At 34.6% G+C, this 26,751-nt stretch overlaps 1 protein-coding gene across 3 annotated transcripts in view; it reads right to left on the bottom strand.

Moving 5' to 3' along the window:
* The window catches only part of LOC145277888 (uncharacterized), a 190,397-nt gene that overhangs the window by 27,729 nt on the left and 135,917 nt on the right, over nt 1-26,751 (bottom strand). For all 3 annotated transcript variants that reach the window (XM_080129879.1, XM_080129881.1, XM_080129880.1), the window contains exons 4-6: nt 19,022-19,151; nt 14,276-14,381; nt 10,388-10,474 (exon numbers count right to left, since the gene is read on the bottom strand). In XM_080129879.1, the coding sequence (XP_079986005.1) occupies nt 10,388-10,474; nt 14,276-14,381; nt 19,022-19,151 (323 nt within the window). The remainder of the gene's footprint in view (nt 1-10,387; nt 10,475-14,275; nt 14,382-19,021; nt 19,152-26,751) is intronic.

Below are 26,751 nucleotides of genomic sequence, written 5' to 3'. Positions count from 1 at the left end.
CTGAAAGAAAGAATTTGAAATAATAATAATAATAATAATAATAATAATAATAAACGATAAACTATATAGTAAGTGAAGGCAGCAAACTGGCCCAAAAGGAACACAAAAACAGGCATGACCAAGTGGGGAGGGCAGTGGACTGGGAATTGTGCAAACGGCTGCATTTTGAGCGTACAGATAAATGGTACAAGCATAAACCCGCAACAGCATTCGAAAACGAGAACCACAAAATCCTATGGGACATGGACATACAGACGGACAAACCCATCCAAGCAAGAAGACCAGATGTCGTAATAATTAACAAGAAAGAGAAATCCTGTCAAATCGTAGACTTTGCTGTCCCAGCTGACCACAGGGTGAGTATGAAAGAAAAAGAGAAACGAAGCAAATACACAGAACTAGCCAGAAAGTTAAAAGGGATTTGGATGATGAAGAAAATCAAAATAGTACCGATAATAGTAGGAGCACTAGGAACAATCCCAAAAACCTGGAAAAAAGAATGGCAGAAATTGGAATCAGAGGAATAGCTGCAAAAATACAACGCCTAACGATAATGAAAACAGCTGAAATATTAAGGAAAACCCTTGAATGCGGAGAATAACGCAAGACAATATAACGAAGAAGCGTTACAGAGAATGAAGAACACCGAAGCTGCAGATCTACATGTTCTACACTCCCCCATCATGCATCTCTCCATTGTTTCACCACCGTTACCCCCCCCCCAAGAGCCGAGAGGGGTCAAGGAGGATGGAAAGACCGAGGAGGGAGCACTGGTCAGACCCCCGCTGGACAAGTGCGAAGAGAACTGGGATCTTGGGGAGGCTTAGTGCCACTCAAATTCCAGTATAAACTAATGGCCACTGCCAGCGAGAAATCAATGGTAAGAGGCTGTTGCGATGATGCAAATTTATTTGCAAGTGCTATCGAAGGAGGAGGAGAGAGCTGGACGTCTGGGGAGACTTGTTGTCACTCAGCTTCCAGAGAACACCACAGGTCTCCAATCAGATCGATTGCTGACTCGTGTGAAAGCTCCAGGTGAGCATACAATAATAATAATAATAATAATCCTAAGAAAATGCCAAGCCGGATACAAGTTCACTAACACAGAAGAAAGAATGAACCACCTAATGTGCATGGATGACCTGAAGCTGTTTGCAAAAACAGAGACAGGACTAGAAATACTAATAAACACGACCAGAATCTTTAGCCAAGATATCCAAATGGAATTCAGCATGGAAAAGTGCACATTGCTAACCATGAGGAGGGGAAAACTAGAAACAACAGATTGTACTGCTCAATCTACTGCACTACAGATTGTACTGCTCAAATTGTACAACAACAGATTGTACTTATCAATCAAACAAATGAGGGCACTAGGTGAATATGATAGCTACAAATACTTGGGAGTGCTAGATGCAGACACCATCAAAGAGAAAATAGGAAAGGAATACCTCAGAAGAACAAGAAAACTTCTCAAAACTAAACTAAATAGTCGAAACCTAATTAAAAGAATAAACACGTGTGCAGTGTCACTAATAAAATATTTTGGACCAAAAAATAACTAAGGAAGCTCGATAATGCACAATGCACTACACCAAAGGATGATACTGACCAAAAAGGAAAGATGAAGGAAGAGGGTTGATTTGTATTGAAGACTGTATAAATAACACACACACACACACACACACACACACACACACACACACACACACACACACACACACACACAAAAGGATTAGAAAAATACATAATGCGAAACACTGAAAGAATAATTACTGCAGCAAGAGACATGGAAGAAACAAACAAGATAGAAAAAGAGAGAAGGAATAAGACTAGGAAAGAAAAATGAGAAAAGAAACAGCTACATGAACGATTCATAAGGATTACAAAAGAAGAGACTGGCGGAAACACTTGGAAATGGCTGCAAAAAGGAAACCTAAACAGGGAAACTGAATCCTTAATAACAGCTGCACAAGATTACGAAATTAGAAGCAACCACATCAAAGCAAGGATCGACAAGACACAAGAAAACAGCAAATGCAGACTCTGCAGACAAAAACATGAAAAATAAACCACATAATAAGTGAATACAGCAAACTAGCCCAAAAGGAATATAAAAATAGACATGATAAAGTGGGGAAGGCAGTGCACTGGCAATTATGCAAACAATTGCATCTTGAACACACAGACAAATGGTACAAACATAAACCGGCAGCAGTACTGGAAAATGAAAGTCACAAGATCCTATGGGACATGGATATACAGATGGATAAACCCATCTAAGCAAGAAGACCGGATGTCATAATAGTTAGCAAGAAGGAAAAGTCCTGCCAGATTGTAGATTTTGTCCATTCCAGCAGACGACAGAGTGAAGATCAAAGAGACTGAAAAACAGAGTAAATACACGGATCTGGACAGAGAGCTCAAAGGAATCTGGAAAATGAAGAAAGTAAAGATAACATCACTAGGAAAGATAACGAAAAACTTTGAAAAAGTTGGGAGAGATTAGAATCAGAGGGATGGCAGAGAAGATACAACGAATTTCAATAATGAAAACTGCAGAAATATTAAGAAAAACCCTTGAATGTGGAGACGAACACCACACAAATTGGACACACAAACTGGACACACAAACTGGACACACAAACTGGACAAAGAAACTGGACACAGAAACGGCTACAGATGCAAAACACAAAGGAACATCACATGGAATCATGAAAATTGAAACTGTATAATTGAAAGATACTTCCCCCACCTTTTTTTTTTTTTTCTGTGAGTGTCACTATAAACAGGTACCACACCAAATAATGAGGGTCAAAGAGGATGGAAATACTGAGGAGAGAAAGCATTAGCCAGACCTCCGCTGGATGAATGCAAAGAGGACTAGGACCTTGGGGAGGTTTATTGCCACCCAAATTTCAATGAAGACCAATGGTTGCTGCCAGCAAGAAATCAATGGTAAGTGGCTGTTGCGATAACGCAAATTCTTTTGCAAAGGTTATTGAAAGAGGGGGAGAGTACTGGAAATCTAGGGAGACTTGTTGTTACTTAGACTCCAGGGAACACCACAAGTTGTTCTCAAAGAGCAATCTTTGATGATGGCCTGTGTGATTACTCTTAGTTAGTAAATAATAATAATAATAATAATAATAATAATAATAATAATAATAATAATAGGAATCTTTGATGATGGCCTGTGTAACTACTTCTAGTGAGTGGATAATGATAATAACGATAATCAATTTAACATCTGTTGGCTTGTATTGGACGGCTTTTAGAAATTGATTTCCAATCTAACCTATCTCTGGTCAAGTCTTTATTTATCCTTCTTTCTCTCAAGATCATCCTTATCACTTTCCTCTCATGTTTTCCCCGGCCTTCCTCTGTGAAGTGACTCCGCTACCTACTTCTAATGTTCTACGAATCCACAAACTCTCATTCACTTTTTCAACATGACCATCCCGTCAAAGTCCCCTACTTTGCACACATCTTCCTATACTGTCTAGATGTAATCTTCCTTTGAGGTCTAAGACCTATATTACACATTCATCTTATTATTCTCATATCATTTCTCTCCATGCAACACATGTCTTCAACTCTCACTAGCCAGGTTTCATTTTCATACATCATCACACTATTTGTATTACTTGTTTTGATCTGATCCTTTGGTTGATACTGGTAACATTCGGTTGGTTGGTAATGACAGAAGTTTCCTGACCCATCCACCCTTAATTCTTGCAGTCACACTATGACCAAGGTAACAAAAGCAGCTTTTAAGCTCAAATTTTTACAGAAACTTATAACATGAGATCTACCTTATAAGTGAACAATCTTATTGGATTCTTTTTCAGATTTTGTTTGATTCCCCACAGATTTTACTTCCGCTTTTTATAACTTCTTCACCTTCATACTTTTTTTTTTATTAATAATATTTGACGTATTCACACTGTCTTTTCTAGAAAAGAAACCTGAACCTATGAGGGGCGTGCAATAAGTAATGCCCCTTACCCACTTCCCATAGCAGTAGAACAACGAAACTTGGCACAGTTATTAGTCTTTCTCTACATAGGAACCACCCAGAGTTATGCATTTCTCCCATCGTTTGATGCAGCTCTGGAGAACGTTTTTGTAGAACACTCCAGGTTGGTCCTCCAACCACGACGTGACTTCAGAAATCAAGGCTGCATCATCTGGGAAACGCTTTCCTTTCAAAAACAACTTCATGGCTGGGAAGAGGTGAAAGTCAGAGGGTGCAAGGTCAGGAGAGTAGGGAGGATGGGAAAGGATTTCATAACCACATACACATGCTTCTGATCTGGCGACATGCGAGTTGTGGACCGGAGCGTTGTCTTGCAGGAGGAGGGTACTTTTGCTGATCTTGCCCTGCCTGGAATATTCTGTGTAGCTTAATTGCCATATATATTTTTATAACTTACTATATATATATATATATATATATATATATATATATATATATATATATATATATTATACTAGACTATAAGATGTGACTTGTTGGGTCACTCATTTAACTTGAATTATATTGTTTGAATCAAGGTAAATTGAGTTTGCAAGCCAGTTTTAAAAACATAAAAATACAAATCAAAAAATTGTCTCTTTCTTCTTTCCCTCCGTTTCTTTCTTTCTCTCTGTCTCTCTTTCCTTTTTTCTTTCTATATATCTCTTTTCTATTTTATTGTTCAGCTACAGGTTAAATAATGGCGATGTTTCCTTTTGTTTAGAACTATTTGCCCGGGAGTTTTTTTCGTTAATCCACAAAAAATCTTTTTAAATCATCATCATATAGTATCAATTCGAAGATTCTATTGTTGGCATTGGTTTCCCTGATATTTTTGTAGTCAGAATTCTATCTAGAAAGACATCAAAGTTGCCAACATCCTAAGTTAAAGCAATTTTTGTGGAACAAACTGTATTCGAAGTTGGTACATCCAGGTCGTCAGTCCATGTCGATAACCACTAAATCACCGTGACCTCCCATCTTTTTAAATAAGGTCCAAGTGTAGTCTATGAACACTGGATAACTATTGATGCTAAACAGAATTTGTTTATTCCTGATGCTTCCTAAAGCACCTTTTATTGTAATCAATAAACCTCTTCCAACATTTAAATCGTTTACAATAAAAATAACAGGATTTAAATATCAGCCTGAAGTACTTCCACATCTAGCCATACTGGAGAGTCGTGATATTGCAAAACAGTCTGTAAATAAATATCTTTCCGGTCAGGTGGCTTTGGCATCGGCTATATGGGACAAGTACAAGTTTTCCTACCTGAAGATAATTGCTTGGAATTTTAGCACACAATGACAAATATTTTAATAAACCAGAACTTATTATGTTTCAGAATTTTGTTTAATGTATATCAGCCGATTTCGTTTATTCTCCTTTCTTCTCTGTACTATATATATATATATATTTAAATATACAGAAGGTCAGAAAAACATTGGTACCGTCGGTTTCAATGTTTTTCTGACCTTCTGTACATTTAAATCAATAAATATTAAGCTCTTATATATAAAAAAAAGGTTTTTCTTTGTAATCGAGCACTTTGTTGGAATTCTTTCCCCCAAAACAGTAAACAATATATATATATATATATATATATATATATATATATATATATATATATATATATATATATATAAGAAGCTTGGAGTATTTTATAAATACAAAACTAAAATGTAGTTAAAAAATGCAGTTTAAATTCCTAGGAATACCAACTAAATTCAATACATCACACACTCAGTCCTTGCATAAGCCGATCTACCGTAGAAAATTCACAAAACGGGGATTCAAGTATAAAATAATGAGAAAAAAAAGAAACTTTAACTTAAATTGTTAAATACATAAAATATATAAATATATAACGGCGGGGAAAAAAGAAAGCTCACCTTAAATTGTTTAACAGAAAACAGGGATCATCAACTGTTTACTATGTAGCCTTTTTGAAGATTTAAAAACATGACAGCTGTTAAATACGTACACACACACACACACACACACACACACACACACACACACACACACACATATATATATATACCAAAGATAACAAAATAATCCTGGAGTTTTTTGCTATTCTTGGTATTTTGATAACCACACTATTGATTCCGAGGTCCATTGCATACTTAACTCAATGCTCAAACTCTATTACTTACGGGGATAATTACGATGGAATGGTATATCCACCCAATTTCAGATATACTTTGTCAACACAGAGAAAGTATTTGGACTACAGCTACCAACACGCAACCAACGCAACATCGAATAAGGCGGCCAGGTATACTTATCAAAATATCAATAAGGAGCAGTACGCTTTCGCTATATGGGAATATCACTTTCTCCCATGGGCCTATATTCTGCCCACCTGGATTTATAACCCCGAACAACATTGAACTCCTTCCAATAATGGACTACCCAGGTTGTATAAACTTCTCTTTTCGTATAATTTTCTCCATATAATTATCCACAACCACTCAAAAAACTATTTTCAATAATTGTGCTGAAAAGCAAAATAGCGTCCATTCGCAGCTGAACATTTTGCTAACTGCATTTCATTTCCTCTGATGAAATGATCCATTGTTGAAAATCCATGGATTAAGGAAATTAAAATAACCCTTTCTATATATTCCTTTGTCAAGCAATAAATTCTTAAATCGAATATATGCCTCTATATGTTGTTTTTTCAGAATTTAAAATTAAACCACGAAACTTATATATTGCTCTATTCTTAAATATTGAGCTTTTCCTTTTTGGCTAGGATCTCCTAGAAAGTATTACTTCAAGTAATATCTATCACGATTTTTCATATATATATATATATATATATATATATATATATATATATATATATATATATATATATATATATATATATGATGATGAAAATAATGGAAATAGTATTCCGACAAAATAGAGAAAATAAAAAGGAACAAACCGTATTATGTGTTCATCATCATCGGAAGTCTCGAAATAAAGACGAAACGTTGATGAACGTTGATGAACACATAATACGGTTTGTTCTTTTTTATTTTCTCTCTCTCTCTCTCTCTATATATATATATATATATATATATATATATATGTTATTTGTTTTTTGTTTTTGCTATACGCCTTGAATGAATTCAATTATTTACGAAAGTGCATTTTTACCTAAATGCGAGTTGGGAATAATTTTTCCTTTAACCAATTTGGTACCCCCACCTGGGGAGCGGCATATATATTATCTTAATATATATATATATATATATATATATATATATATATATATATATATGATGGACTCTCCCGTCGATTTCGACGTAAGAGGTTCAGACAACCCATATTTCTAAAACTCATTTATGCTTTTGCCTCTGATGACTTTTTAGTCCAGCAAGGGACTTGCAGACAAGGCCACAAATAGAACATGAATGTGGATTTAATGCTGCAGATATTGGTTCGGCTGGTAGTCGTTTTGCTCTTACTCTGTTTTCTTTCAGTTGCCTTAAGCTTTCAGATTGAAACCTCTGGAGACCTTCAAAACACCTTGATCTCCATCCTTTTCGGTCATTCACCTCATCTTCAAGACTCCTGTATGGTATGTTCACTGCAGACAAGTTACTCTTCAACTTGTCCTTGTACCTAAGCCAAGGACGTCCGACAATTCTTTTACCACCCTCAAATTGACTGTACATCGCAATTTTTGGAATTCTGTCATCGGGCATCCTCAATACATGACCAGCCCACCGCAATTGCGATTGAATAAGGAATAATTCAATGCTAGATATTTTGCATTTTGTGAATAATTCGGCATTTGATACCTTGTCCTGGAGGCTAAGACCACATATGGAGTGTAGACAGCTTTTGTGGAAAACGTCCAGCTGATTAATGTGATGTCTGTATGGAGTTCATGACTCAGATCCATAAAGAAGAATGGAAAGAACAACAGCATGGTAGACAAGGATTTTTGTGTCTAGTCGAATACCCCTTTCGTTTCACAAGCGATGGCGGAGATTTCCAAAGGCAAAAGTGGCCTTAGCAATCCTGTTGACAATTTCATCATCAAGAGAACCGCCCTGGGTCACCTTGCTACCAAGGTAAGGAAAGGACTTGACATAATTGATATCATGACCGTCGACTTTCAGCTTGCGCGCAGGAAATCTATACTCTGGTGGATTTTGCTTTACGCCTTCAACTTGTTTTGGGGTAGGGTGTGGCTGATGCACTACCTCAGTCTTCCTTATGCTAATTGTCAGGCCAAAGGCCTTGCACGCGGCTGAAAATCGATCAAGAAGAACCTGGGCTTCCTCAAAGGACGTGGCTACCAGTGCGGCATTGTCAGCGAAGAGCAAGTCGCGAATAATTTTGGTGCGAAGAAGAGTCTTGGCCTTAAACCGTTGATGGTTAAATAAGCCACCGGATGACCGAAATTGAAACTTGACACCAGTGTCCAAATCATCAAATGCATGTTTCAGCATTAGTGAAAAGAAGAGCGCAAAGAGGACTGGCGCCATTATACATCCCTATTTGGTCCCATTCGTAACATCAAATGGATCAGACATCATACCATCTGAGACAACACTGGCCTTCATCCCCTCGTGAAAGGAAATGATCACGTTCAGCATGTTTTCTGGAATACCAAGCCTTCTTAAAACTTGCCAAAGAGCATCGCGATTCACAGTGTCGAAGGCCTTTGTCAGGTCAACAAACACCATATATAATTCCTGATTTTTCTCACGGATATATATATATATTCAAAAATACATTCCCTACATTCCAAAACTTAGTCCAACAGGATGTGTGTTTGCAAGTCAGGCATGTGCAATATATATATATATACATATATATATATATATATATATATATATGTAATGGTTGTATAGATTCGTTTCCTTTATGTAAAACAATGAAACCCCACGATTATTAAAGAGTGCTGAATGGAGGACAGAGCCAGTATATAATCTGTTTATTATATAAACATTATTGGTTGCATATGTGCATACATGTTTCAGTGGAATTTCACTTCAAAGAGACCACCTTATCAGACCAAAGGCCCTCTCTCTACATTCGCTTATGTAGACTTGTGTATATATGTATAGCTGTTTTTACGTGTAAATATATGCGCAAACATTTATATATGTGCATGTGTAGTTGTTAGTATATGTATATATGCATGCGTTTATGTGTGTATATATGCATATATATGTATATATTTGTACATGTGAGTATTTGTTTGTATACGTATGTGTATGTACATATATATAAATGAATAAAAAGGAGCGTTTTGTTTCTGTCTTTAAATTTGGAAACGACGTTTCCGTTCTTTTTCGAACGAGAAATACGATTGATTTACAAATGAATATCATAGCATCTCTCCTCATAATGTCTTATAGCCTTTGAATTCTTATTCTCTCTTGGAATAAATAATATCGTTGGAATTCAAAATATTGGACAGTTAAAGGCGCGTTTCTTCATTTTTATTTACTGTTTAATTTTTAATTGTTCGTTTATATGTGTATATGTACTGTGTACATGTGTGTATGTGCATACTTATATATGTATATGTATTTGAAACTGACGTGGCACCTTCTCATTGGCTATACCTCCTCCTTCCTTTTCCTTCCCCCTTTTCCCCGTGTATGCTCATTACTTTCACTACACCGATGAAGACTGAAAGATCGGGCGAAAATTATGTACTTGTAAAAAAATTTTTATAAATTTTTTCATAATATTATTTTGTATTCTTGCACGTCACCCATAGAAAACGAATAAATAAACGTTATAAGCTTTTACACTTTTTGTATTCTTTTTTATACATTTCCATTATATATATATATATATATATATATATATATATATATATATATATATATATATATATATATATGTTTTTATTATTTCAACCTCGGGGATTTTTGCTTAAATCATTACAAGTTGTTTCAATCTACAAGACAATAAAATTATCGATTTGTAATGATTTAAGCAAAAATCCTAGCGGTTGAAATAATAAAAACATATTTAGCTCTACTAACGTATTGAGCACTTTTTCCCCTTTTGTTTTTTTAACCAAGTATGTATCCTAATATATATATATATATATATATATATATATATATATATATATATATATATTAGGAGACATTAAAATTGTTTATAAAATTTTGTATCAATTGAAAATGTATAATTTGTTAAATATATGAATTTTGATATCTATGAATTTGTAAATCTGTAAATATTGTAAATATAAATCTGTTAAATGTATAAATTTGTTGAAACTGTTCTTTATTCCTTGTTTAACTTTTATAAAATTCGAGTCGAGCTGGGTTAATAGGCCAAAACCAACCAACCAATCTAAATGATTATTTGACAGAGATAATTAAAGCAAATACCCAGGAGGTTCTCTTTTCTTTGTCGTATCAAGTTCTTCATGGAGGCCATTTATTAAATGGTTGAAAAATTCGTGTGCGTCTTCCTGGCTATAAAACAGAAGAATGAAAATGAAGTTAGAATCATCATGTTAGCATAAAAAAAAATGGAATCAAAAGGATAATGTCTACCTTTGTAAAATTAAGTTAGATTCAAAAGATTTTTCATTACAGGATAATCGCATTTAAAAAAATGCCATGTATTGAATCATTAATAAAATTCACTATCCTTTCTGTAATCTAACCATATTTGGTAAAAGTAAACTCCAATCTATGTTTGACTTGTCCACCAAATTTCAGTCATAAATATTCAACAATTCTTTTTTGTTTTATCGCCATTCAATGATAAGTACACCTGAATATAACGTGATAAATTGTTAATAACTTTGATACACTCCTCTCTTGGGACGGTCTCGATTTTGGTTGTGATGAGCCTTTTCAGTTCAGGAATAGCTTGGACATTGTTTTGAATCATATCACCTTTAAGATAACATCAAAGATAAAAATATGGGGAGGGAGTTAAGGTCCGATGAGTGTGAAACCCATGCAGGATCATTTTCATCACTCGTTTAAATCAACCAATAAATTCCTTTTTTATTTCTTATAATTTTTTTTGATGCTCTTTATTTTTAAGTAGTTCAAACTAAAAAAGGCGATCCTAGTTAAAAGGGATTTAATAAGTAAAACTAGGTGATCCCTTTTCTAATCAAAGGATTGTCTATTTTTCCATTTTTTAAATCTATATTAGTATTATCCCTATAGAATATTTTAGTTTTCCTTCGGTTTTCTTCTTTAGTATTTTTCGATTAATTTAAAAATGACCAAAAGCTATGTGGTAAGCCATTAAAGGCACAGAGGGGATCAGTCGATGATGCCTTGATCCTGATGAGTGGCACAGGTGAAATAGCAACAAACCAGAGAAGTTGGAAATCATACAAGAAACGTATAAACTCAGCATGAAACAACAACAACAACAACAACAACAACAACAACATCCTCCTCCTCCTCCTCCTCCTCCTCCTCCTCCAGGAGGATGGAAAGACCGAAGAGAGAAAGCACTAACCAGACCTCCACTGAATAAGTGCGAAGAGGACTCGCACCTTTGGGGAGCTTATTATCACCCAAGTTCAAGTGATGGCCAATGGTTGCTACCAACGAGAAATCAATGGTAAACAGCTATTGTGACAACGCAAAATAATCTACATAGGTTATCAAAAGAGGTAGTATGTACTGGAAATCTGGGGAGACTTGTTATCACTCAGACTCCATGGAACGCCAAAGGTTGTTCTCAAAAGGAAATCTTCAGTGATAGTCTGTGTGAAAACTACTACTACTACTACTACTACTACTATTAATAATAATAATAATAATAATAATAATAATAATAAGAAGAAGAAGAAGAAGAAGAAGAAGAAGAGGCACAACCAGGTGGGGAGGGCAATACACTGGGAACTATGCAAACAGTATCTTGATCACCCAGACAAATGGTATAAATACAAACCCGTATCAGTACTTGGAAACAGAAGTTACAAAATCCTATGGGACATGAATGTATGAACAGATAAACCCATCCAAGCAAAAAGGAAAAATTCTATCAGATAATAGGTTTTGTCGTCCAGCAGAACACAGGGTGAATATCAAGGGAACAGAGAAGCAAAGAGAATATACAGAACTGGCCAGAGGAATGAAAGGAATATGGAAGATGAAAAAAGTTAAGATAACACCAATAATCGTAGAAGTACTAGGAACAATCCTGAAAATCTTCAAAAAAAAAAAAAAAATGGCAGAAACTGGAATCAGACCGAAGATATAACAGATAGCAATAATGAAAATAACTGAAATCCCAAGGAAAATCTTAGAATGCAGAAATCGTTCCACATAAATTGTGAACACTAACTAGTAACTTGCAATATGAATAAAACAAAAACATAAAGAACATGACCAAAAGGAACCAAGAAAACCAAAACTGCAAAATACTATACCTCCCCCCATATAAAAATGGTGGCGTCTACACTAGATGGCGTCACACAAAAGAGTTGTGAAGAAGGGAAAGAATTAACCAGAACTCCACTAGAAGAGTGGACTGGGGTCTTGGAGAGACTTTTTGCCACTCAAACCTCAATGAATGCCAATGGCTAATGCCAGTGTGAAATCAATGGTAAGCAGCTGTTGAGATAACGTGAAGGCACCTGCGCTGGTTTTTGAGCTGGAAACACTTGTTGTCTCTCAGACTCCAGGAAGCACCACAGATCGTTGTCAGTGAGTGATCGCTTGTGATGGTCTGTGTGAGAACACCTAGTAAGTGAACAATAATAATATTTGCGATAATGCAAAGTAATTTGCAAACGTTATCGAAAGAGGTTGGGATTACTGAAAATTTGGGGAGATTTGTTGTCATCCACATTCCAGGGGATACTACTAGGGTACTATTAGTGAGTAATCTCTGATGATGACCTAGTGAGTACAAATAAATTAACTATTAAACCTAGGCAAGCTTCTGTAGGTTTGATAGTTAACTTTAGCCCCCACCCCCGAATTTGAGATATGTTATTTCTCTTACTTTGCCGTTCTAAAAATTTAAAAGGATTAAAATTTTGACTTTTATTCAATAAATGATATATTTATTAAAGAAACATGGGTTATGTTACACTACGTGTCCTGAGACGGAACGTAGACGTCATGATCACCGATGTGTCATGTGACTCGTGTTTATGTAAAACTTAACGCAAGAACTACATACAACTGAAACGAAATAAATATTTGTGGATCAAGATTACTGCAAGACGTTTTAATAGAGTTTTTTTTTTTTTTTTAATGGTTTCATTGTTATCAAGTGTGACTTGAGACATAGACGTCAATAAATTGTTTTTTTTTTATTTGATTACTGTTCCCAATTACTTGCCTCCCCACGAGGGCAGAGTTAGATCGGTTTTTAAGGCGATGAAAATCCATCTCCCTAAAAAGGGGCACTCTGGATACAAAGAAAAATAAAAATTATCTCAGTCTGGAAGGATTTCTCCACCACTGACCGAGAACAGAAAGCGTGAAGTAAGTGTAGTATATTGTTTTTAGTCGACTTTTATTTATTTTTTTTTTTTTTTTTACTGTTATCAGTAATTCGTCACAGCTACATTTTTTTTTTATATAATGTTTGTATTCTCTGTTTTTAAGTTAAAATCCTTAACAAAAAATAGTTAAACAAAAAGAAAAACAAACTTTAGTACATTTATTAGAAAGAAGAAAGGGAAAAATAGTCGCATCTTTATTTTAATTAAAACAAAAAGAAAGGGAATGTGGTGATAGTTGTAGAGGAATTGAAGTTTTTATTAAAGAAACCCAAAAATAAGTCAACATTGAAGAAGCCAGACGACAAAAACTATTAATACGTCTAGCAGCAATTTTAACAATGACCCACATATAATTATTTCGTTTCAGTTTCATGCAGTTCGTCAGACGTATTTTTACATAAACACGAGTCACGTGACACATCGGTGGCCATGACGCCTATGTTTCCACATAGAACACCTATGTGTCAACATAAATGGTTTCAGATTTAAAATTAAAACGATTCTTAAAAAGCTGACAGGATTTTTGTTTGGCTCAGATCAACACACATGCAAAGTATCTTTTTTTTTTTTTTATGCTATTGCTGTTAAAAATGAGTATGGCTTTTCCATGCAGCATTTTAAGAAAGACTAAAGAGGATAAGTGTAAAACTATGGAGGTCTCTAGAGCACTACCGAAATCATACTTGGTTTAAAAAAAAAAAAAAAAAGGTTTGAAATTGGTAGTAATGGCTCTACACACACAAAGACACATACACGTTGTGGTGTGAGTAATATAACAGTTTACCCCGATCCTTGATACATGGAATTTAATTTCTTTATGCTGTTACGGAATACTGTCGGCGTAATCTCCATGCGTGAAGTCCAAAGCTGTTTCATGATTTCCGAGAAAGCTGCAAACAGATGAAAAATGAATAGCAATTATTAAAAATGGTATGCACGAGTGCACGACTGTTTAGTTTACATAATAACTAGAATACCCGTCTCAGGAGAAGGAAAATTACCCCCCCCCCAAACAGAACTGTTTTGCAATACTTTTATGTCCCCTTATAAAACATCAAATCAAAATATAATGATACTAAACCTTACATCTAGAATCCTTATACCAATTTTGATCAAAATTCATTACATGATTGCAATCTTAGTAAATGTCTAAAATTTGAGGCTTAGGTTTAATGGCTATTGCAAAGAAATTTAAATTCAGGGAAATATTTGAATCTTCAAATGGGAGGTTGTAACCACTAAAATCCTTTATAAAATACTCAAAAAGAAACTGTTATTAAGTGATTTTTAATGTTTTCTTATGATTTCACACAAAAAAAGGAGGAATCTGAATTTTGTTAAAGAACTGCCCAACCCCATTTTCATCCCCTTTGTTTAAAACTAAATTAAACTAAATATAGCCCACATTAGGATCCTTCACGATTAGTTGTGCTTTAAAATTCTTAATGAGAGCATTGTTAGTTCATGCATGAATCCTACACATGCAAATATACAAACAATGTACAAGAAAAAATACTCATACCTAACACTATCCTGTATCTCTACAGGATGACCGTTCGTTCATGCATGGAGTATTGTTGTAACATGGGGTTGATGCATAAACCACTATCCTCTACTCTATTGAACAAAGTTCAAAAAGGAGTCTCCAAACTAATAGTGATCCTGCACTGCCAACCAAATTCCAACTTGTGTCCAATCACCGCAAATGTTGCATTCCTGTGCTTGTTTTACAAGTACTTTAATGGAATGTGCTCTGATGAACTCATAACACTGGTGCTCCCCTCCTCAACGTAAATACCCTTTAACCCGACAAACAGCAAAATCCAATGGTTTTTCTGTAGATGTCCTCTGATGCCAGACAGCCTTCTGCTCTGAAAGTTTTTTCTCTTGTACTGCTAGACTTTGGAATTCCCTCCCTGCGTCCTGCTTCCTTGACTGTACTGACATGCAGAAATTTAAGTGTAAAGTAAACAGATATTTTGCCGCTCAACTCCCTACTTAGAGTGTCTCTGTACTCACAATAGCCCTTACGTTTCCGTGGCAATTTACTTTGGTTGAGGTAAATATGAATAAAAAAATTATATATACACATACTTAAAAAATTATATATACACATACTTAAAAAATTATATATACACATACTTAAAAAAAGATGATAACAAATACTGTTACATAGTAAGGACTCTACATCAGTTAGTAGCGATAAAGTTCACTAGTGTGAATTTTGGCAAGAGCCATATTAGTACATGTCAGGATAACCTAGCTGCAAGCAGGATAATTGTACCCAAAGCCGTGAGAGAACAGGTCAAACTCTATAGATAAAACATAGTTGAATGATTATGATATGACGAATGAGTCATGTGTCTGAACAAGAGAAAACCAAGAGTTTCAGTCAGTCTTATTCTGGAAACCATGCAGATGGGACATGGCCAAACACTGTGAATAATCTAAGATGATGTTAATTTGATGTCTGTCCGTCTGGGTCTCTCAGTTTTCAAGTTAGAAAACTAAGTTAAGAAGGAAATAATTTAGAAACATTTTTCTCATACTCCATATCGGTAAAAAGAAGCGCTATGATATTAATCACCAATGCTTTTGAAGAGCTAGTTTAGACAGTTATTTGCATAGATGTCGATGAATAATCTGTGAATATTATTTTGGAAAATCATTCTTAAAAATCAAAAAGGGGATTAGGCACAGAATAGATCCTTGAGGTGGCACCGAAAATAATCCTGGCTTTAAAAGCAATCTGCTCTTCTTTCACAACCAACACTCAGATCTTTGTTTTACCCAAGTTGAAATAAATGAATCTGTTCTTGAGCAAGCCTCTTGCTTTGATAAGCTGCTAGAACTGACTTTCACTCCAAATCTAAAATGGAAAACATATCGAATCTGTTGCTAGGATTGTCAGAAAGATAATTAAATCATTCTATCGCTCCAGAAAGTACCTGATTCCTGATGCAATCCTCTAACTATATCAGAGTCAGATATACTTAAAATGAGGTATAGCTGCCACATCTGGGGAGGTGCCACTCAAAGCACTTTACATGGAAGATTCAGGAACGAGTTCCAATTGCTAGTTCTTTCTTGTAAGAAATTCATGTCTTATTACCACAATTGCAAAGAACTTTCCTTTCTTCCTTCATGTAAGCCTAACATCAAGCAGAACTTCCATGAACAGAATTTCATTTCAAAAGCTGCCATTCTGTTGAACACATTACTATGGGACTACTTCCTTGTAGACTACAATATGGTCTTTTGTTTTGGAAGTCTTGAGATGTAGTATTTGGATTATTCAAACTACTGTTCTCATCTTGGATGTTATTCTCACGCAAAAAGGTCGGAGGTTACATCCACCAAAATCTTGTGAGAACAAGATCCAAGATGAGAACAATGGTTCGAATAATTGAAATAAAATACAGTTCTTCTTTGTAAGCAAACTTTTAATAGATATTAATTGCGAATTTAATATTTTTTCGTATACTGTTCTTTTTTTTCCTTTCTTTTTATTTGTATTTTTTGTTTGCAATCTAATGAGAGATAATCACTTCTGTTTCTACATCCGCTTCCAAAGTGGCATTCTTCCTATGAGGAAATTTAATGGGAATATCCCATTCACAAGCAGTCCCCACCCCCTTGTACAGTGTGGAACAATAAAATTGTTGCCCTAGAAAAAACAATACGATTCCGTTTGCGTTTGATGAAAGCCGTTTTTCTTTTCTTTTTTTTTTTTTTTTTTTTGTTGCAGACCATCTACTAGTTGTCCAGTTGTGTACAAATCCCAAGAGCGATAGGAGCCTTTTATCATGTCTGAAAGTGACACAATGTTCAACAAGCGAGATCGGAGATGCACTGCTGTACAACTCATGCTCTCTACTAATCCATGTTATGACAACAGGACCATTGCCAGCACCCTCAAAATGCATTGTTGGATTGCCACGAATAACACGGATTTGCCGAGGGTGATGAAAACAAAGTTTCCGGCCACGGTTATGATTTTTCAAATCTTCAAAGTCGGCTTGAAAGTCAACACCAAAGTGTACCTGGATGTGCTGAAGAGTGTGGTGATCTCCTTGTGCAATCAGGTGGCTACTAGCAAACCTGTGGTGTGGCAGCAGGACTTGGCACTGGCCCACAAGTCCAAAGAGACCCAGCTTGGCTTCAGAAGGAGTACTACGACTTTGTACCCTTCTCTCACTGGCTCCCATCCTTCTCTGACCTGAACCCACTGTACTACTTCGTTTGGTCATACTTTGTTAGCAACATAACCTGCCTCAATACCAAAGCCAGCCTGATCGCTACCATCTGCTGGCCCTTATGGAAAAGGCATGCTCCCAGTTCCTGACCCGTATCTAGGCAGTGATTAAGGCTGAAGGCGGTTACATTGCATAGATGTCAGCTCTACATAATCAAGTTACCTGAATTGATTTTTTGTATAAAAGTTTTAAAATAAAGCTGTAGTGTCGTTTTCTTTAGGGTGACACTTTTATCGTTCCACCCTGGATATCCCCATTAGAGGAGATGATGACATTAGGTTTTAACAGTTCTTGTAGGGAGATATTGACATCTTCCTACATACAGCACCTGGTATTCTCAAATCTGGTATTCTCTCATCTGGTACTAACCAGGCCCAATTTTGTTTAACTTTGGTGATGTAATGAGAACCAGTATGTTAATGTGATTATGCTGTATCATGGAAGATGCTCGACTCTGATTGCTCCGTGTAAAACATCCATAGCAAGAACTCATCTTACTACCACCACTGCAAAGAACTTTCCTTTCTTCTTCTGTGTTTTAACATCAAACGGAATTTCCATGAACTGAGTTTCTTTTCAACAATTTTCCATTTGTGTGACACATTAGCACAGAACTGCTTGTCTGCAGGCTACAACACAGTTGCCTTCGAATTCAATATCAACAAATACTTGTCATAAACCATCCTAATACGTCATCAAATTTTATTCATTCCGTTCATCATTTTCAATCGTATCGAATTAATTTGGAATTCTTTTGAGATGAGTAATTTTTATCATTTATTTTATTTAATTATTTGCAAACTATTATCCTCATCTTCATCAGTGGATAGAGATACGGAATATCTACGGTTCCAGGTGAGCATTGTCTGAAGATAGTGGTTTCAATCCGATCCAAAGCCAACCGGAGGATTAGTTGGCCAAACCGTGGTGAGACGACAATAACTATGGAAGGTAGTAATTGCTGTGGATGCAGTTGGGAGATTCGACATTCCTATCTCTGATGAAGGCCACTTAAATAAATGGCCGAAACGTTGTGAAACAATAACTAGAAGATGAGGATAATAGTCCGCAAATAATTAAATAAAATAAATAATTTTCAATCCTCTCATAATATTTTTCATCATTCAATTGACAATCTACACATCTCATTAACTCCTATTCTCTAGTAGCTTTTCGGTTTGACAAATGGTGACTGATTATTAAAAAACAAAAAACAAAAAAAAAAACATAACAATGCATCATCAGTTATGGTAAATAATGCTCAAATAACTCACCTCTCAAAAGGCCTCCGTCATAGCGAGCCGCACCGGGTTTGGCAATATCCAACTTATATTTGTCGGAAAGTATATAATCCAGCAGTGGCCGTGATTTGTTCATGCACTGTATGATACTGTTCATGAAACACTGCAATGAAAATTGTTTCAATTTGTAAGAAAGGATGCAACAATTTAATAATATATGGATATTTGGTAAACATTATTATTAGTGATATTTCTTTCCCTGGAGCAAAGTGTCGTATCTGTTCTGATACTATACTTCACCCTTTTTGATCTCGGTCGTGGAGGAGAAAAACTTCTAGATTGAGGCAATTTTTATTTTTGTTCCTATCCAAAGTGCTCCTTTTTGGGGAGCTGGATTTTCCCCACATTAAAAACCGACCTTATGTCTAACTCTTCCCGGCAAGTAAAATAGGAATCATTACTATTAGCTACATGAATTATTTTTAAAGAAATATCGTTAGGAAACTAGTCAACCACAATTTATTTTATTTTGAAAATATTAGAAAATCAAAAAAATGTTATGATATATTTTATTAAATGATTAAAATCATTTTTGTAAAAAAAATTTCTGAGACCTTTTGTTTAATATACCTCTTTCAAAGTAGACTGTTGTTTTTGTTTTTTTTAGTATTTTTTCGCTTTATTTTTATTTATTTATTTTTTTGGTGGTATTAACTTTGAGGGGTCAACCCATCGTGGAGAAAGAAAAAATGGATATATTCGGTGTTTGTTGACGCTTGTTGTAAGTCTGTAGTTGATGTGTTCAGGCATGTGAATTTTAAATTGTTGTTGGCACATCTTCAAAAACATTTTGTAAAGTTAATTTGAAAATATTAAAAAAAAAACAAATAATGTTCGAAAATATTTTATCAATAATTAAAATAATTTTTTTTAAATTAAAATAATTTTTTTTTAATTAAAAATTTTTTTTTTCTTCTTAGATCTTTAATGTGATACACGTTTTTCCAAGAAGACTATTAATTTTATTTTTTATTTTTTCTCTTCATTTTAAAATATGTGACGAAACTTGTATTTACAACTTATTTTGTTTTACTTACTCACATTTGTGTGTTTTTTTTATAAAAATTTTCTTTTGACTCATATTTGCATTAAAGAAATAATATTTAATATTTAAATTATAGTCAATATTCAATAGATGTTAAAAGCACTTTAAGTTCTGTAAATAATGGTCCTGAGCAAATTAGCCATCAGACGTGATGTTGCTAGTCTCAGTCTTTTATAAAAATACTATTATGACATGTATTTTTCAAAATTGTCTAATCTATTCTCTGCTTCCTTTGTTCCCGCTCGTTTGACTCATTGATCTAGTGGTCTCATCAATTTGCTGTTTTAATACCTCATTGTAATACAGCTTCTTATCCGGTAGCTTCTTTCCAAAAACTGCAAGGTTGTGGAACAGAACTCTTTTCCTGCTCACAGTTTTCCTCCTACCTACAGCCTTGGTCTTTTCACGACTAGGGTCAATAGGCAGCTTCTGTCTTTGCGATAATCATCTTTTATTCTTGTTAGCTCTTTGTATCAAGTGGCTTCACACCTTGTCTGGAGCGATTTCCATTAAAAAAATTGTTTTTGACTAATTTTCTAACGTTATTTCCTTTAAAATATTTTATGTCACGGATAGTAATGATCACCGAATATTTACAAATATTAATTCTACTTGCATAAAAGATAACATTTGTAATTAGATATTCAAATATGGATAAAGTGTACTTTCAGCACACCAGTTATGCTAGTTGATAAAATGAACAGGTTTAGCACGACACTGTTGTGAAATTGCGTTTGTGACTGCTTGTTGTCTTCGATTGAATTTGATGCTTGATTTTCTCACTTTGTAATGTTTTCATACACAAGCGATAACTAAACGAAATAAAATACAAATCTTTATGCAGACATACGTGCGTGTTTATACTTACTGGTCTTTATTGCTTTGTCTGATGCTGTTTTTTGTTATCGTTTCATGAGTGGCCATGTTGTCTCGTGAAATTATCTATTATATATATAAAAGTGAACGTGTGTGTGTGTGTGTACATTTTCTTACGCAATAACTTTGAATTTTAAGTCTACAGACTCCAAATTTTATATACAGCGTGCTGAGATTTGGGAAAATCTTTGTGGACCGTTTTCGGCCAGAAATTTGGCTATTAAGGGGTCAAAGTTCAACGATTTGACCTTTGAGAACTCTACCAAACTCCTCCGACAATTTTGGGTCTAAACACTTGAAATTTTAGATATAGATTTCTTGGACATGGATCTAACTTAATAACTTTATTTGAGCCCCAAACAATAAATGCTAAGAGGTCAAAATTTAAAAAAACTGACCGCTTTTTTTTGTTTTTGTTTTTTTTGCTCAACATACACCTCCAAACACCCGGGCAACGCCGGGCTGAAATGCTAGTATATATAAAAAAAAAAATGGAACTATGGCACTAACCCTAGGCGGGTTTAACCAGGTTCCTCCAGGGGAGGAAATTTCATGGGAGTATGAAATTCATAAGCAGTCCCCACTCGCATGTATATCTCTTTTAGGGATGATGACATTAGGTTTTTGCAGCTCTTGCAAGGAGGTGTCAATGTCTTCCAACATACAGCACCTGGAATTTCCAAAATTGGTCCCCCATTTGATACTGACCAGGCTCAACATTGCTTAACTTCAGTAACCTAACAAGAACTGGTGATTCAACGTGATTATGCCATTTGTGTCATTTTGTGGTTCTTGATAAAGCTAGACAAAACTTCTCATGCAGGAAAGATAGTTTCTTCAAGGCTTTATTGGAGAGAATGGACTCAAAAAGAGAGAGAAACTAATAGCTAATTATTTTCTTTTTAAACTTATTAGGTTATTAATGTAAGAAATGAATCATGCAACAGACAAAGGCATCAGTTACATTCGCCAATATTATCAGTTTCTACATCATTTGGACGCATCTTGTTCACAGCTTCCAACAGAGAGACTTAGTTGTCTTTCTCACTTGAAAACGTGACTATCATGATCATCCTTACATGTACTAATGTGACCCTTGTAAAAATTCACACTAGCTAACTTAATCTCTACTTACTGGCATAGGGTCACAAATATGTAACAACTTGCCGTAGTGCTAATAATATGATCTTGGTCACTGTTATAACAAAATAATTTTCTTCCTAAACAAAATCACAGAGGTTATATAATGTTACTTGATTTCTTTACTAAATGCAACACTTGCAATCATCTCTTTCAATCAACAACAGAGAAGTGTAGGTGGCTAAGTGGTTAACAACATGAACTGATAATCTTGATGTGCCAAGTTTGAATCCAGTCTGTTCCACAGAAACAGTTTCACTGAGGGATGTTGGCAACCATCATGTGGTCCCTCCTGTAGTAACCAATGTCTTTCAAGAAAGAATTCTGACTAGAAAATATCGGACAAACAACCGTCAGCATTAGTCATCTTATTCATTCAGAATGAATGATGCTCCTCCTCCTCTTCTACAACAACAACAACAACAACAACAACAACAACAACAACAGTCATAAGACGTATGGCCCCAAACACCCCTCTATTTCAGAGTCCAACTGCTCATTTTGCTATAATATATAGTGATATTCCGCCATTCAGTCTAGGCCACGTAACAAACTCATTTAAGAATTATTGGCTGTTTAATGTATGGACATAAATACCCACTAATTTATTAATTAGAAACTCGTGTAGTGAGTTCAGTCTTAGCTACGGCTACACTGGATGGATGATATGGATAACATTTTTACCATTAAAGAATCAAAAATAATCTGCATTTGTCTCTAACAAAAAGTAATTTGTTTTTAATTCGCATTAGTTTGAGTCTATCGATCACACCTTGCATTGTTCTACATTCTATAAATTGAGAAAAGAGTCGACGGACGAACGGACGAACGGACAAAGGTGAATCCACTCTCCTTTTGTCGAGGGACCAAAAATAATAAATTGAAGTAGTTTGCTTGAAGCATTGTTGAATGTGTATATAAAAAGAAATTTAGAATTATAGAAAGCAGAACAATGGAAAGGTGTGACGGATAGACCCAAACTGATGCAATTCTAAAAACATACTTTTTGTTAGAAACAAATACAAATTATTTTTTATTCTTTAATGGTAAAAATTTTATTCTCTGACGAAAACATTAAAAAAATACAACCATGAGATTAGCTTACTCTCGCTCCACTCATCATGATTGAGCAGAAGTCTTAAATAATTAATAATTGTATTCTTCCTCGCAAGCATAACAGATAAACAGAGGTCCTCACATGGTGGTTTTTGGCAACGTCGTATGAGATGTCTCGTCACTCATAATTCAATCGCCAAAGACTCACCACTTCTGGGCCAGAGGGTGTTGCAAGGATCTCCTTAGTGTAGTATTTGGATCTATTGCTTGGTTTGTATTATTTAGATTATTCAGATTACTATTAGTGGCGTAGCAAAAGGGGGGGTGAGAGGGGTGGCCCGCCCCAGGGTGCACATGCCAGAAAGCAGCATTTTGGGGAGGTAAAAATAAAAATAAAAAATGATAAAAAGCTAACAAAATAATCTGAAATTTTATACCAAAATAAGTTTTTTAAGATCGTAATATGTTTTTTTTTGTTTCATGTGTGTAATACTGTTTTTAAACGCATTTTTAAACCGTAGCATCAGTTTTGTGTCCAATGAAAATCAATATTTTAAGTTGAATATTCTTGTTTTATACAAAAGAATAAGTTCTTGAAACGTTTCATGGAATAATATATAATTGTTCTATAGCAAGCCAGCTATTAGCGTTGCCAGCTATGAGCGCTCTTTCTCGAAACTGATAGCCGGTAAAATTAATTTAACAATTTCTTTTATGGTTTGACCTATACGTGTTTGTTTTGAAAAATCTTTGGGTTTTTTATGACGATTGTATATGTATAGGAGTATTGTAATAAGGAGTTAAAAGTTTATTATATTTGTTTATGTAGTTAATCTAATTTAACAATTCTTTTATAATTTGAATTATACGTTTTTGTTTAGAAAGATCTTTGATTTCCTTTGTTAGCATATCCAGTTAGCATAGCCAGTAAAATTAATTTAACGATTTCTTTTATGATTTGATCTATATGTGTTTGTTTTGAAAATCTTTGGTTTGACGATGTATATGTATACGCATACTGTAATACAGATCGCCATAACGGAGTTTGCAAATACCTTCACTGGAAGATATGTAAGAAACTCAACATTCAGTGTAGTAAAAATTCCTGGGAACATATACCCGAACGAACAGTTGGGAATGACAACTACACTATCCACTATGACTACATAATCCCTACTGCTACATATCTTGAAAATGCAGCTGTTAAACCAGATATAGTGATTTGGGACAGAGCAAACAAAAAAGCGACCGTAATAGAGGTCAGTGTACCCAATGATACAGGGCTTAACAGAGTTGAGAGGGAAAAGATTACAAAGTATCAAGGACTTATGTATGATATGAAACGAAATTGGAAATTAAAAGACGTTTCAATTATACCAGTCATCATAGGAGCAACTGGGCTTATGAAAAAGAACTTTAAAAAGTACATAGCAAGCATACCCGGTGAACCAAGTGCAAGTGAAATACAAACGATTGCACTGAAAGGGACGGCTAGAATCCTGAAAAGATCTCTTGGTTGGACTCACTAAAATAGGGGTAAATGTCAGACATCTGGTTGGATGTCCCATCCCCTAGAAGAAAAAGTTTAAGAAAAATGAAAAAAAAAGTGAGAAACCTAATAAGATGGAGGTCTGGGACTTATAACAGCAGTCTAAAATTAGGTCCGACATCCGAGTACAATAAGCTGACCCAAGTAAACACAATTTTACTATTATTCCCCCCCCCCCAAAAAAAAAAATCATGCTAGTCCAATATTTTACATTTCATACAAAGAACATCCGTTAAAAGCACAATAACGAAATCCTGTAAACGTTCGCAAAATTTTTTTTTTTTTAAAGTAAACATAATATATAAATATACGTTTTTGTTTAGAAAGATCTTTTGTTTCCTTTGTTTGCATATCCAGTTAGCATAGCCGGTAAAATTAATTTAACAATTTTTTTTTAATGATTTAACCTATACGTGTTTGTTTTGAAAAATCTTTGGTTTTCTTTGATGACGACTGTATATGTATAGGAGTATTGTAATAAGATAAATATATCACAATCACGTTGACACACCAGTTCTCGCCAGATTGCTGAAGTTAAGCAATGTTGAACCTGGCCAGTACCAGATGGGTGACCATTTGGGAAGGGTAGGCACTGTATGTAACTCTGGGAAGGTTGGGCGTGGGGCCAGCACCCTCACGTCAAAGAAAGAACTCCTTGTTACAAAGACATCAACAAAGTTATAGAAGGTTTATGTCCCTCCAGGGGCTCAAGGCTCAAGCAAGACTGTAATAAGATGAAAGTCTGGGACTAAAATTAGATTCTTGATTGTAATTCTATGAAAATAAATATTTTGAGGACTTTCTGGAATTTTGAAGGTTAATGAACAATAACAAGCGGGGGTAGGGGCAAATTTTACGACCACCCCAGGTGTAGCAGTATCAGAAATTTCGTGAAAATAGTGAATAATTCCACCCCATCTTTCCAAGCTTATAACTTCTCGAAAAATGTAATTCAAGCCCTAATTGTTTTTTTCAATTAAAGGAGCAAGGACCAAGGTTTTATTAAAAAAAAACAAAAAAAAAAAACAATGTGTTTCTTTTTTTTAAAAAAGGTTTTAAACTTCGGACTTTACAGGTAAACTTCTAAAAAAGCGATTTTTTTTTTGTTTTAAATTTGAATATATTATTTATTGACCTTTTCTCTTCAATTTGTGATATATAAAACTCCACGACATAAATTAATTATTTACTTTTTAATAGACATTTCAAAATGAGAGGCGTGAATTATTCGACCCCCTGTCTTTCCAAGCTTATAACTCCTAGAAAAATGTAATTCAAGCCCTAATTTTTTTTTCAATTAAAGGAGCAAGGACCAAGGTTTCATTAAAAAAAAAAGACAAAAAAAACAATGTGTTCTTATAAAATAAGGTTTTAAACTTCGGACTTTACAGGTAAATTTCTAAAAAAGGGATTTTTTTTTGTTTTAAATTTGAATATATTATTTATTGACCTTTTCTCTTCAATTTGTGATATATAAAACTCCACGACATAAATTAATTATTTACTTTTTAAGAGAAAGTTGAAAATGGGTGACACTTGGGGGGGGGGCGTGAATTTAAAAAAAAACGTTTGTCTAAAATATTATATTCGGTTTATTGGAAAGAACATAAAATTTCACATTGACCCTGAAAATATCGTAAAAATAGAATCAATAGAAAAATTTTGATAGATTTTTAAAGTTTAAAAATTGAAAAATATTGAGTTCGGAAAATTCATTACTGTTTTAAAAAAAAAAAAATATTTTTATTACTTTTAAAACAACTGTAATAGTTTATTTTGGAAGTATAATCCATAAAGAAAATAAATAACCCACTTTTAACAGAGAAATTACGAGATTTTTATATTGTATTCGCAGTTTCGTGTTAGGGGTGTCAAAAATTCCTACAAAAATTCTGATACTGCTACCCCAGGTGGCAAAAATAGTTGCTATACCACTGACTATTATTCTCAGCTTAGATGTTATTCTTACAATGTTTCGGCCGATGTAACCTCACACCTTCTTCAGGTGCATCTTGTTGAACTCAGTACTCTATACTG

This window comes from Euprymna scolopes, chromosome 6, assembly GCF_053919585.1.
Source record: "Euprymna scolopes isolate OS-2025 chromosome 6, ASM5391958v1, whole genome shotgun sequence".
Lineage (NCBI taxonomy): Eukaryota > Metazoa > Mollusca > Cephalopoda > Sepiida > Sepiolidae > Euprymna > Euprymna scolopes.
The sequence above is the reverse complement of the archived record's forward strand: the minus strand, read 5'-3'. Positions and strand labels throughout refer to the sequence as shown.